Source organism: Platichthys flesus, chromosome 5 (assembly GCF_949316205.1).
Source record: "Platichthys flesus chromosome 5, fPlaFle2.1, whole genome shotgun sequence".
NCBI classification, from domain to species: Eukaryota; Metazoa; Chordata; class Actinopteri; order Pleuronectiformes; family Pleuronectidae; genus Platichthys; species Platichthys flesus.
The window spans coordinates 4,395,166-4,409,239 of NC_084949.1; the positions used below are offsets into that span (position 1 = coordinate 4,395,166).

The following is a 14,074-nucleotide window of genomic DNA, read 5'->3' on the forward strand; positions in this document are numbered from 1 at the left end:
TCTTGACCCGTCCTCTCTTTCTCTCATCCATTTACCTCCTTACTCCATCCTCATTCCTACCTTCTGAGTCTCCATCCGCCCGGTCCACAGCATATCCTCGATTCATAGTTTTGGTGTGGTCCATGCTAGTGAGTGACACCAGTCTTCAGCACTTGCCGTGGTGGTCATCTCTTGTTTACATCTCTACAGCGACAGGGCGCTCACCGGCAGCTGACATGCTGCTGCCTGCTTGTGCTTCATCCTCCAGTCAATATAGGTTTGCTAATAACTACAGGTTAAGACATCAGCTGATCTTCGTGTTGTTTCTTTCATGGAGTTGAAATTCACATCATAGATCTGCTTCAATACTTTTCAATATTATCGAAAGTATTGTTTGATACCTTTTTGTATACCACATGGATAGAAGTATATAGGTACTTTTTACAGTAACCTTGGTTTGAAAATGTGGAGGTTAAGTTATAGTTAGTAATGAAACCAGGAACAAAGACGTACTGTTCAAACATCTTTACTTTTACTAACATCAACAGTGATTAAAGTGCATGAACTTAACAGTAACTGTAAAAGAGCTACTGCTAGGGAGCTTAAGTCGAGCAATGTGAAAGGCATGAAGGTTTCAGGCATCAGACCGTTTCTGAAGCTGGTTTCTAAGGTACAGGAACAGCAACATGCAGGCGTTTCATCTACCTCGGGCTCTCTGGCAAATACGCACATTATTTCAGCATGGACGTGGCAAAATGACATCAGCACCTGATTACTGGTGCAAAACACTGAAGTTACAACGGACCACAACCAGAGAGCTGTAACACATATTTGTTGTTGTTCTGTCACGAACTGCGTGACAATGAAATCTACATATAACAGTTTTTCAACATGTTATTTGGTAACATGAGTTTTTTTGTTTTTCCTTCGTCTGCTTTTGCGATGCATTGTGATAATAGACCAGACACTGACTATGTTGTGCATGAGGGGTGGGGTGCTAGTGTGTCTTCTGCCATGGTGAGGGTTCAGGGCAGCAGCCCAGCACAACGTTCATTTGACCTTCTGCGCCTTCTGTGCTGACTTGGTGACCTTACCACTGGTGGGAGCTTTCTTGTCCACGCCCTTGATCACTCCCACCGCCACCGTCTGGCGCATGTCACGGACGGCAAACCTCCCTGAAGAAGGATCAATGAAAAAATATTCCGATATACATTTCAATCCGTACAGAGGTTAAGACAGTTCAACGTTTGATTTTGATTTTACTTCACATTGCTTTCAGTAAAACAATGAATAATACCCGAGTTACAGATTGACCAACAAACATAGACCATGTTGCGGGACAGTAGACTTACCCAGTGGTGGGTACTCGGAGAAGCTCTCCACACACATGGGCTTGCCGGGGATCATGTCCACAATGGCAGCATCTCCAGACTTCAGGGCCTTGGGGTTGTCCTCGAGCTTCTTACCTGAGCGACGGTCAATCTTTTCTTTGAGCTCAGCGAACTTGCATGCGATGTGTGCAGTGTGGCAGTCCAGCACGGGGGCGTAGCCCGCACTGATCTGACCGGGGTGGTTTAGGATAATCACCTTGAAAAAGGCAGAGAAGTGTCAGGGCACACGCAGAAGCAGACCATCATGAACATGCATAATACAGAATCCCTGTATGCAGACCTGAGAGGTGAAGCTGGCCGCCTCCTGGGGCGGGTCGTTCCTACTGTCTCCAGCGACGTTCCCACGGCGAATATCCTTCACAGACACGTTCTTGACGTTGAAGCCCACATTGTCACCAGGTAGTGCCTCAGTTAGAGCCTCGTGGTGCATCTCCACAGACTTGACCTCAGTGGTCACGTTGACGGGAGCAAAGGTCACCACCATGCCAGATTTTAGGATTCCAGTCTCCACTCGTCCCACTGGTACGGTACCAATGCCTGAAGGAGATTTCATTTAAGGAACAACTTTCTGTGAGACAGCTTCATAAATAAACCAATTGTTTCTGGTCCAAACTGTGAACAGTTCTACTAAAAAAGGTTAAAAAAAGAACAGGGACAGAGACTCATTTTAAATAGCCAGACATAAGCAAGTGGGAATTTGTATATGACCTCATTCAGTTCTCTTTCTTATGTCACAAGGTGCTCCCATTCACTCAATACTTTTACGTTTGTTCTGCCAACTCTGTATCATCCACCACCAAACAAACATCCCCTAAACGGAGATCCACAGCAACACTGGTCTCACCTCCGATTTTGTAGACATCCTGCAGAGGCAGACGGAGGGCCTTGTCGGTGGGGCGCGAGGGAGGCTGGATGGCATCCAGAGCCTCCAGCAGTGTGGTGCCTGAAGCATTACCGTCTCTACGGTTGATCTTCCAGCCCTTGAACCAGGTCATCTGTGAAAGGAGAGAAGCTGGGACACACTCATGCAAATGGGGGGAAATGTGTCCTCTGCTTTTGACCCATCTGGTGAACACAGCAGGACACATAGAGCAGTTGGCAGCCATGCATGGCGCCCGGGGAGCAGATGTTGGGGGAGTAAGGTGCCTTGCTCAGGAGCACTTAGACAGTGGGGTAGGGAGAGACCTCAAGGACTTTTTTGGACAGATAGAGGTGTTTTGTCCATCCAGGTATGTTTTTTTTATTTTTTTTGGTTGTCACTCCGTGGAGTCGAACCAGAGACCATCCAGTCAGATTTTCTGCCCATAGTCCAATTTTCTGCCACCAGTCCAAAGGTGACGTGTGCACTTGAGACCTAGCTTTATGCAAGACCTTACTCGGAGAGCTTGAAAACACAGGAAGACTGAATCATAATACATTCTAATGGAAGCTGATATTATCCCACATTTTTTGGAGTTACAAAATATATAACTTTCACCATCCTTATTCAATGTGAATCTGAATTGACTCATGCTGATTTGTTACTATACATATACAAAATACTTTAGCCGAAGTGTAATAGGTTTTCTCCCAGCAGACTCACATTAGGGCTGGGTTCCAGCATGTTGTCTCCATTCCAACCAGAGATGGGCACAAAGGCCACAGTGTCAGGGTTATAGCCGATCTTCTTGATGTAGGTGCTGACTTCCTTCACAATCTCCTCGTAGCGCTTATGGCTGAAGTTGGGCTCAGTGGAATCCATTTTATTGATGCCCACAATGAGCTGCTTGACTCCCAGGGTGTAGGCAAGGAGGGCGTGTTCACGAGTCTGCCCGTTCTTAGAGATGCCCGCTTCAAACTCGCCCACGCCTGCAGCCACAATCAGCACAGCGCAGTCGGCCTGGAGGAGAGAGAAATACACTTCAACCGCCCTTCCAGTTCTTTCTTACCTGTCAAGTATTCTCTAATTTTCTACTCTCACTTCTCCTCTCATCTACCTGAGAAGTCCCTGTGATCATGTTCTTGATGAAGTCCCTGTGACCTGGAGCGTCGATGATGGTGACGTAGTACCTGCTGGTCTCAAACTTCCAAAGAGAGATATCGATGGTGATGCCGCGCTCCCGCTCTGCCTTCAGCTTGTCCAGGACCCAGGCATATTTGAAGGAGCCCTTTCCCATCTAGAGGATGAGGAGAGGAAAGCACAAGGAGCTTTTCCTTTATATCATTTCATCTTTGACACTTTTGTCCAAAGCTCCATTGCAATGCAATCAACATTGAAATAAACTTGCAGATAGATTACTCAACACTTCCAAGTAATGAAAATATGTGCTTGATAAATGCAATGTATATACTAGTAACCATATAACAAATGTAAATGATTCAGGTAATTATTAGGAAATTACCTTTCCAGTCTGAATATCTGTTAAGTAATACATTACTATATCTACAAATATAATTATTATGATAAATGATTAAATAGTATCTACTGCAAGTCCTAATAAATAATTCCAAACCATCCATGTCGTGCAAACTCAAAAGCTGACATGGCTCGTAATTTACAGAATGTTCAAGGAAAGATATCTAATAAAAATAGATATTTGATCGACGTGCCTACAAATTTGTTGCATAGAAACCATAATTGTACAGTAACAGGACATAGATTAAACAGGACAAGACACAAATAAATATGATTAGTCCGACAAGAAATCAATTAACTTGAACTACTGGATTAAAACCCCAGGGCTCCAGGCAGAATGTAATTATTACACTGTATAAATTCCTTGAATTATTTTTTTAATTTAAGTAGAAACAATATGAGTCGTACCTCAGCAGCTTCCTTCTCAAACTTCTCGATGGTTCTCTTGTCAATGCCCCCACACTTGTAGATGAGGTGGCCGGTGGTGGTGGACTTGCCGGAGTCAACATGTCCTATGACCACAATGTTTATGTGGAGCTTCTCCTTCCCCATCACAGCTCAGTCTGGAAGATAGTGTGAGATTCAAGTAAACAAGTTTAAACAACATTCATTAAATTAGACAATTGCAGAACTTTACCAACATCAGGATTCTTTATAAATTGATGTTCATAAAACATGATAGGATGATTGTCTAACCAGCAGTGAAGGTTCAGGCTACTGCTGCCAGAGTACAGAGAGGGTAACTTGTGTTACATTACTAAATTAGTGGCTCTGTTATTAATCTGACAGGAGATGGGGTGTGTTATTCAAAAGCCCAAAGTCCTGTCAGTCCAACACGACACATGTTCAGCCTACATGACTTATAGCAGGTAGTTGCAATCGTAATCTGCTATACTTTTACTGTAAGGACGCAAGCTGATGACCTGAACATACAAGTAGCTGCAAGAGAAATGCATCTTTTTAAATATAAACATGGCTCTGATCAACTCAAAATAACACCACTTCTTTAATAGTGAGAAACAGACAGGGGACAAGTTAAAGGGAAAACAAACATCAAGCGTTGGGCCATCCCGAGCTGCTGTAACAGCATCAATGCACCATGGCAATACAAGCTCTCACTGAGGGATTCATATCGTTCTTCCAAATAGTATAATGATATTTCATAATTTGGATTTAAGTGACGGTGATGGGGAGTAACGTCTAACATGTCAGTCCAAAATAGAAGAAGAAAAAAATAGAGGGTTAAAACATGTGGAGATATTGTGACTGGAGAGGCCACAGCATGATTCACACCTTGTTTGAATGTTTATCTTCTTTTTTAATGGACGTTTAATGGACCCTAACCAACAATTGTGATGATTATTATTATTATTATTATTACTATTATTATTATATTATTGTCTGTGTAATTATTCCTGTGTCTTTTTGTGTAGTTTAATATATTGAATGTATTGGCTTGTAGATCTTGAGAAATAAAGTTGCAATGTGAATGCATTGTTTGGCAGTTGTGTATTTGATTGATTCCTGAGATTTGCATCCCTTCATTTTCTCAGACCAGATGATGTTAGATGGATGAAAGCTTCAATGTAAAGTCCTGACATCTAGAAATATTAAATACATTATTTTGCAAAGCAGATTTTGAACCAGCTGAGAATCGAAACCCCCTGTTTTCAGCCAGGAAGAATGTTTTAGCTAAACATCCATGAACAACAGGCATCGGATCATTTCTCATCACTAATAAACACCAACAAACGAGATGATGAAATTATTCTTAATTATGAATACATCGCTTCACAGATGAAGTCCGGTGGTGTCTTCCCGCTGTGGGGGTGCGCGCTCCCGCGAGGTGTATGCACTTCTCTGCGGGCACGCACAACACCGCTCAGCACGGTTTTAACTCGCGCTTGAACTTTTATTTCAATCAAACAAATTGTATTTGTGGAGCCTGTTTCCATAAATCACAATTAGTCTCAGCGCTTCAACAAGGTGCGACATCATCTGTTCCTAACCCTCAGCAAGAGGAACAATATTAACATGGGGAAAAAACGAATATGATGATATTAAATATGGCAATAGTCATATTTGAATCCCTCTGTGTAGTTATCATTTAGTGCTTGTTATTAAACTACTTCTGGTTGAATGTTTTAAATACAACATAACAACGTCACAGTGCGGCGGCCCAGATACCTGCTGATATTATGACTTTTATATTCCTACATTTGCCTTTAACGGGTCTAAACGATCGACTGCTTCCATCCAGAAAAGCTGTTGTGGTTTCGAATGAGCGACAGGATGAGCGTGTTGTGTGAGACACTGCGGGGATGAAGAGACGCGGGGACATCGCACCGCAGAGCGCAGCACCTTTCTCTGTGTGGCAGCAGCATCCAGACGCAGCAGAGAGGAGACTGTGGCAGCAGGATGAGGATGAACTGTTACATGAGTTCTCTCTCCGATGAAACTGCGCCACACAGGCCCTGTCTGCTGGGCAGCCCGCTGTGGTGGCGCCCCCCCCCCCCCTTCACTTTGTATGGCATCTTCATAACAGCAAAACCAAACAGCATCCAACTACCTCCTTCACTTAGTGCCCCGCACACATAACACAACACCTGACAGACACGTCCCTGAGACCAGCTACTGCTGTCAGAGGATGTCGAGATGAATCCTGTGTTTTTATGCTGCACCTGAATACCTCTTGTAGCCTACCTTCTCCTCTGAGGTGCGTTCACTGCTGATCTGAGGTGAGGACACAGGATAAGCTGCCTGTTTTGCAGGACGGACTCAGACCGCAGCACAGGGACCCTTTAAGCGTCAAACGCGTCACTGGCTGAAAGTGCGAGCCCTGGCCACTAGGCGGGGTGCTGCTACAACACAGAAATTAACCAGCTCCACACAGCACTGAACTAAAACAATTTATTTGGTGATTGAGAAAACATATTCATTGTAGATCTGCATTATAAAAAACACTAATATTAATACAGACAGGCACAAGCACATTAATGACAACATCAGCTATTCATACGTTCATTTCCCTCTGTCTGTATTATTCCGTTTTGAAGTGCGGCACAATGCAGCCTGGTCATGTCCGGCACAGACAACACTTGTTTAGGTAACAATTAGTGGATGATTGTGGTGATAGCTGATTGTGATTTATGATTTCGAGTCCGCACATCTGCTTTCGTCAAGCTTCTGACAAACTGAAAGGAAAGAAAGAAAATTTGCATTTCAGTTTGAGTTTGAACTGATACATTATTAATACATGCAGAGATATTGATAACATTTGAGCTTTTAAACCTTTATCCATGAATATCTGGACTCACTCTGTTGTATCCAGTCTGTATGTTTGGTTCTTTGTTAAGTCCAGGAGCGCCCTGACGGCTGAGTCCTCCAGCCTGTTGCCCATCAGATGCAGCTCTGCCAGATGTTTGGGATTGGACCTCAGGGCACTGATCAGGGACTTAATGCTCTTCGAGGTGAGGCCACAGGTCTGCAGTCTGGAGAGAAACAAAACCAGTCCAGGAGATCTTCATTAACACCAGCTCAATTAAACTCTACAAGTTCATAGTCCAAATAATATACTTAATATAAAAACGGGTAGAAGCTCATCGACAGTGTGTTTACAATATACACAACTCTAACCAACCAGACATACTTTCATACTTGAATCCTTCCCTTGAGCAGAGTAGTGTCAGTTTGGTGAGGGCTGACCTAGCCAGTCTCAGAGAGACAATTAAGTCTTAACTTATGTAGATGTTCATTTTAGACGTGTTTCAAAGTAAGGAGTAGAAAATGTAATATTGATGTACAGGTCAGGCATCCCACCAAAATCAGTATCAGAAAATGTCAAATTACTCCCGACCCTTCATGTGTTTGTGTTTTGATAACATATGAAGCAGGACGGAGGTAAATTCTGATTAATATTGGAAATGGCGATACGTCAAATAAGAATGCACCAGTATATAGAACTGGCCACTAACTTAAGTTTCAGTGCATTTCTGAAATTGATATATCAAATAGTCCAGAGAGAAACAGACACCCCACTTTACATTTCCATAGTCCAGTGCCAACTGACCATTTCACATCAGGGTGGATGACAGGGGTTAAAGAATGAATAGCTCTAAATATATAGAGCTTGAGTCAAAAATAATGCACCACTTCTTTTCATTGTTCATTCTGTAAAATAAAAATTTCCATTTCGTTGTATATCAGCAAACTTTAACACAGATATTGGTCAATATTATTTTAAATATTGATTGTTGCTCAAATGTTTGGACTGACATGTCCCGGGTGTAATATGCCTCTCACCCAGTGTCAGCTGGGATTGGCAACCAATCGTTTATGGATTGATATTAGATGGATCTTTGCAATGTGCAATAAAGAGGATGCTGCTCAAGCTCTTTCTATTTGGGACAGTTACTTCCTTGACAAGGGAAATAAATAAGCTAAGAACTTACGACAGCTTCTGAAGTTTACACTGAGGGTTTCTGAGTCCCACGCAGAGTCTCCTTAGTCCCTTGTCCTCCAGGTCATTTTCAGACAGATCCAGCTCAGTCACACTGCCAGTCTTTGATCCAAGTGTGGATGCAAGGTCAGTGCAGCAGCCACGAGTGAGGCCGCAGCGGCTCAGGCTGGTATGAAACAAAAAAGCAATGTTACAACATACTGTTCTCAAAACACAACACAAAAAATATATTGCTGTGAATTTTGATAAAATGGTATTCACTTGAGAGTTTGCAGGTAGCCGGAGGTATCCTTCAGTACAGCCAAAAAAGATTTGATTCCGTCATCTCCCAAGCTGTTCATGCTGAGATTGAGGTCTAATATCATAGATGGCAAAAAGCTACAACTGCCTGCAGTGATTCCACATCTCGAGATGCTGAGGGGAAATAAAAGACAAAATCAGTGATTAATATGTGAGCATTTTAGCAGGAAGCTGAAGCAAAAAGCCTTTATCTCATGACAACTTAATGAAGCAGTTTAAAGTATTTTCATTTCTTTTTAGCCTCTTTAGACAAAGGAGTCCTGACTTTCACACATGAACAACGCAGTAGGAGGCTCTCTGCTGAGACACGTTCACAACAACAGAAATTGACAGCGCATTCATTCAGGTGAGGGGTAGCACGGCACGCAAGAGGCAGGACTTTACATAGGATTTCCACTGAGAAGATCATGTGTTTTATTTATAGCACAACAGTGTCATCTTTCCAAGTTGACGTCTTCCTTGGTGTCTTATACGTGTATGGTTCCTCTTTTTCATTCTCAGATATTTCTAATGTTTTGCAGCTCACATGTTAGAAATGTGATCAGTCCATGCGCTCGCTCAGGTTGAATCCTCCAGGATGATCTCCTACTGTGTTCTCACATTTGCTCACATTACAGCCTCTCCACATCATTTCAGGGGATTTCCAGAGTTCAATGCATGCCTGAAAGCATTTTTAGTGGGAAAAAAAAGACTGAGACCTCCTTACTTGAGTTTTTCGAGATGACACCATTTACTTTTGCTAATGGAGAGGAGCGTTAACCCTTCATCTCCCAAGTTGTTGTTGCTCAGGTTGAGATCTGTCAGGGTGCTTTCTTCACGCCTCAGAGCTTCACCGATGGCTCTGCAGCTTGACGCGGTGAGTCCACAGTGGTACATCCTGCCACAGAGAAGTGAGCATGTGCAAAAAGTTATCCAGTAAACCTAAACTGCAACAGATGTTGTGGCTGCAGGGTGTATATTAAGTCATACTCACTCCAGCTTTGTCAGCTTTGAAATATCAAACTTTTTAAAGATCTCACTGGCCCCCTTGTCCCTGACCATATTGATGCTAATATCTAACACACTCAGGGTGTCAGAGTTCTTCTCCAGAGCTGAGGCCAGATAGGAGCAGCCCCTCACCTCAATGTTGCACTGTGATAGTCTATGACGACAAAGACACAGAACAGAAATATTTAGAGCAATGAGTAAAATGAGAATTTTAAAATGTTTATTTGATCTGCTTTTATACCCAACATTTTAAGTTTTTTTGATAACACTTACTTGAGTGCTTCTAGCTGGCATTCAGGAGATCTCAAACCCTTTGAAAGGTGCTGTAGTCCATCATTTCCTATGTTATTCCTGCTGAGATCCAGCTGCCGTAGTCTCTGGGACTGCCTCAGGGCCGTGGCAAGGCATTTACTGCCTTTGGAGGTCACTTCACAGCCTTGCAAACTGAGTGTTCTCAGTCTGCAGTTTTCATTGTTCAGCCCCTCCACGAGTGTCTTCACTCCACTGTCACTGATGTTGTTGTATCCTAGGTCCAGCTCTTTCATAAATGACTCTGTTGAGCTCAGGACAGCTGCCAGAGCTGGACAAAACTTGTCCGTCAGGTTAGAGAATCGCAGCCTGAGAGGAGAAGAGAGTTACTGACACAGGGAAAAATGGTGTGATAATGGTGTAAAAATTGTGATATTCTACATCATTTGTCAACAAATCCCATAAAAAGACCCAAACCAAGAAAGAATTGAATAAACTAAACACTGCCTAGTTATGTCATTATTCCTCTGTATAATTGATCTCCTTCACTTTTCAAAAACTACTGTATAAAAACACCAGCACTTCATCAGCCTTACTGTTACACCAACTAACAGTGTCCTTATTTACTGTATTTTCAGTTACTTGCACACACACTGAAATTATGCTTTCAATAATCACTCTAAATGCTCATTAAATTAAATTTATTTATTTGCCAAAAACTACAGGGTCCAGCTGGTTTAGGAAACAACTGATCACATTAAAAATTGAGGCTACAGTTTATATTTATGACATATTTTTTATAGATGTGCAATTGACATCTTAGGGCCACAGACATTAAGAAAAATTAGGTATAGAATACTAGCGTTTAATTACCAATACAAACACAAAATATTTAACAGCAAATTGATTTCTCTTTTGATCTCACATTAACTCCTTCTCATGTACCGGGTTCAGTCTGTAAGAATTTGAACAGTGACACATTTGCTATTGCTTTGTCACGTGTCTTCCAAGACTTTTCAAATGAATGAGGATATAGCGTAAAACTATGAGAAGTCATAGTTTTACGTAAATTTATAACATTGAGTCGAAGTGTAGGGATCAGAGCACTTTTTAGACTTGGTCCCCCTGGTGTTTCTACTACACTGTAGGACAATCACAGACAGACCACAATAACTGACCTGATATGGATGTAAGTGCAGTCAATGTTATGAGACAGTGCACCGAAATCCCAGAGAGAACATTATGGGTCCCTTGGCTTATAAATAGTTTGGCTATTATTTGAATGTGGCCACCAGAAAAATATGATAGAAACAGAAGGATGCATGTAAGGAATGTAAATGGATGAATCCAATTGAAAAACTTACATGACTTTGGTTGATTTCATGATGGCTGGTAGCTCTCGGACGAGACATTCGTCACTCCTCATGGACACATCCATCACAAATTTCGGCCTCTTCCAATCATAAGCTATGGTCCTTTGGATCAAGAGATGCCAATGCAATGGTGCGAAACCCTCGATTGGTGAGAAGCCATACTTTAGGAAGAGCTTGATCTCATGTACGAAAGCTTTGCGGTCATATTCCCTCAGACAGTGGAGCAGACCCACTGCCCTGAAAGTCATAACTTTCTCAAGGATCATCTTCTTGGTGTATTTAAACAGCTGATTATTGGGCTGAAACATGCAACGCTCTTTAAGAAGGCCAAATATGAAGCGGAGGTAGACATCCATTTTCCCTGCATCACTTCGCAATGCCTCGTCCAGTAATGCCTGACAATGAGTAGTCGGGAAAAGTGATGCACGAATTTCGTCCACTTTAGCACATGCGGCGAGGAAGTCCCGAATGCTTGAGTGACCGAAGCGAAACACTGAGGTAAACAACCCTTTCTCTTCCATCAACATGAGTGGACATTTCTTGGCAAAAGTTGACGCTTCCTCTACACTTATGTCACAATTTAAAAAATCTTCCTCATATATAACGTTTTTCTCTGTCAACCGAGACAGTGCCATCCTTTGCAGCTTGGGAATAGTATCACAATCGAATGTTTTCATTAGATCTGTGTAAATCTGGGTCAGATTTAAAGGACTGATTTTAAATTGGTTCTTTTCCTTACTTAAATAACTCTCCAAAACCAGTGCCATAATGATGCATATTCGAGGTATCAGACAAAGGGAGGCCAGACTCCATGAGATTTTCACATGGGCGATTGCTCTGTCAGCCATATCCTCATCTTCGAGAGTTGAGTAGATCTTCTCCATCTTCTGCACATCACTGAACCCTTGCACTTGAGTCTGTTTCAGCAGGTATTCACCAGGGATTTGTCCTGCTGCTGCAAACCCGCTTGTTATCCAGATGTGAGCATTGGGAAGTAAAGTCCCCCTGATCAAGCTGGTTATGAGTACATCCATAGTGGCTTCTTCAGAAACATCCCTCACTGGTGGAGCGTCAAATTGTAGCTGGTAACGATACTCATCCAGTCCATCAAAGACGAACCACACATCCTTTCGATTTAGACTGGAAGCGTCAATATTCTTGAGTCCATGGAAAAACATCTCTAGAAGAAAGATCAACGAACACTTCTTTTTTTTCAGAATACTTAACTCCCAGAATGTGAAAGGGAACATGAGGTGGATATCCTGGTACTCTGTCCCCTCAGCCCATTCCAGAGCACAGCTTCGCACAGTTGTGGATTTTCCAACTCCACACACTCCAAGACTGATGATGGTTTTTTTGCTGCTTTCATGTGTGCAGTCACATGATAAAATATCAGTGAGCGGGACAGTTGTGAAGGGGTGAAGGCAGGAATATTCAACATATCTAAACTCTTGCTGGTCCAAATCCGAAAATTGGTAGTCGTGCTTGAGATTCCGATAGCAAAGTCTTGAAGGCAGTATGGCTTCTTCATATAGTATATCATATTTTTCCTCCAGTATACTTTGGAGAATGGTTCGATTCTCCATCACAGAGGCAGAGGTTCCTGAAAAGATGAGAAGATAAAGAGTGTAAAAAAAAAAACAGAAGCTTTGAGTTAATGTTCAACTGTGCTATTCAGCAACAGTAGTCTCGATCAAATTGTTCAGTTGATATGGATAACTATCATGAGACTAATACGTTTTTGCTTGAGTCAGGGTTGTGACAGACAGCCACTGAAGACAACTTTATTTTAAATCACAACAATGATTTAGGCTTCTGAACCGAAGCGTACTGATGTCACACCAGAAGAAGAAACAACCATCATTATCACGTTATAAAAATATATCAAATAGATCATATTTAATATAACCAGGAAGAGACCATAAATGACTGTTGATCTTGGTAACCCCACACTGCTCAGGAGTGAATATATTGAATATTTTGTAGTGTGTGTGTTTTCAGCGTTGCACTTTGTAGAAGGTCAAGAAGTGCAGATGTGACGTTAGATAGGTCTGTATTAAACATCCACGGTCTGGATTCACAATGCAGAACAGACATGTTTAACCGACATAAGCTTTGAAACGTGCGTTCCCCTTCTCCTGTTACACACCTGACAAGGGGATGAGAAGTTATTGATCAATATGTGCACAGGCGGCGATCTGTTGACTCACTACATGTCACCTATTACTTACAAATTGATTAACACTGCAGGTTTAGTAAACAACTAGTTAGAAAGTCGATACAAATTCATATTAATGATAATTCATCGTATTTATATAGCGCTTCTCTTTAACAAATTAAACCATAAACATGAAGACCCTGGCGGTACAATGCGCACGTTACTTACGTTACGTCCGTTAGCGGCTGCTAGGAGTTTACCACTCTCTGGTGCTAACACTGCTAGCTGCTAACAATGCAAGTTGTAACTGTCGATGACAATTAGTTGTGTTTATAATATTAAAGATTTGGGGACAAACTTACCATTAACCACGAGTGCACGAGCCTGCCTGTCTGGAAACGGACACCACTCAGCGACGCTGACCGAGAGTTGGCGAAGGCTTCATCAAAGTCTTAAATAAAGTCCACTGTGATGAAGCGGGGGTCAAACTTACAACTGCCATCAAGTGGGTAGAACATGGCTGATTTGAACCCGAGCCAGTCACACGAGCTGCCACTCACAACACATTGTTTATGCACGTTCATTTAAAAACGTGCTACGCTGATTTAAAAAAAGTTACCTGACAGTAAATGTGACGTCACAAGTACGGAGTCCCTGAAGTCCCAAAAGGCTATGTGTAATTATATTATCGCACAGATGGTATTATCTAGTTGGAAAAAGTTATTATCTTATGCGCACATGATATAATCATTTTCTAGTGGGAACAATATAATTATCTTGTTG

The 14,074-nt window shown here is 42.1% G+C and overlaps 2 protein-coding genes across 2 annotated transcripts; both read right to left on the reverse strand.

Annotated features, from left to right (window-relative positions):
- Positions 1-514: 514 nt before the first annotated feature.
- Positions 515-6,582, reverse strand: LOC133954327 (elongation factor 1-alpha 1). The gene is made up of 8 exons (XM_062388695.1): positions 6,469-6,582; positions 4,174-4,328; positions 3,347-3,526; positions 2,953-3,249; positions 2,215-2,365; positions 1,651-1,907; positions 1,332-1,566; positions 515-1,154 (listed from the first exon to the last, which is right to left on the reverse strand). The coding sequence occupies exons 2-8, from the start codon at positions 4,315-4,317 to the stop codon at positions 1,030-1,032; spliced, it is 1,389 nt and encodes a 462-aa protein (XP_062244679.1). The 5' UTR covers positions 4,318-4,328; positions 6,469-6,582; the 3' UTR covers positions 515-1,029.
- A 79-nt stretch (positions 6,583-6,661) lies between these two features.
- On the reverse strand, positions 6,662-13,889 carry LOC133953218 (NACHT, LRR and PYD domains-containing protein 14-like). Its single transcript, XM_062387033.1, has 9 exons — positions 13,654-13,889; positions 11,125-12,736; positions 9,785-10,129; positions 9,498-9,665; positions 9,231-9,401; positions 8,486-8,638; positions 8,217-8,390; positions 7,083-7,256; positions 6,662-6,959 (listed from the first exon to the last, which is right to left on the reverse strand). The coding sequence occupies exons 2-9, from the start codon at positions 12,717-12,719 to the stop codon at positions 6,944-6,946; spliced, it is 2,796 nt and encodes a 931-aa protein (XP_062243017.1). The 5' UTR covers positions 12,720-12,736; positions 13,654-13,889; the 3' UTR covers positions 6,662-6,943.
- Positions 13,890-14,074: the final 185 nt, after the last annotated feature.

Coding starts and splice junctions, on each gene's coding strand:
- LOC133954327 (XM_062388695.1), bottom strand. CDS start 4,317: ATGGGGAAGGAGAAGCTCCACATAAACATTGTGGTCATAGGACATGTT. Junction 3,527..4,173: donor TTGAGAAGGAAGCTGCTGAG/GTACGACTCATA, acceptor CTCATCCTCTAG/ATGGGAAAGGGCTCCTTCAA. Junction 1,567..1,650: donor CGGCCAGCTTCACCTCTCAG/GTCTGCATACAG, acceptor GCCTTTTTCAAG/GTGATTATCCTAAACCACCC.
- LOC133953218 (XM_062387033.1), bottom strand. CDS start 12,719: ATGGAGAATCGAACCATTCTCCAAAGTATACTGGAGGAAAAATATGAT. Junction 10,130..11,124: donor ATGAAATCAACCAAAGTCAT/GTAAGTTTTTCA, acceptor TTCTCCTCTCAG/GCTGCGATTCTCTAACCTGA. Junction 8,391..8,485: donor GGCTACCTGCAAACTCTCAA/GTGAATACCATT, acceptor GTTTCATACCAG/CCTGAGCCGCTGCGGCCTCA.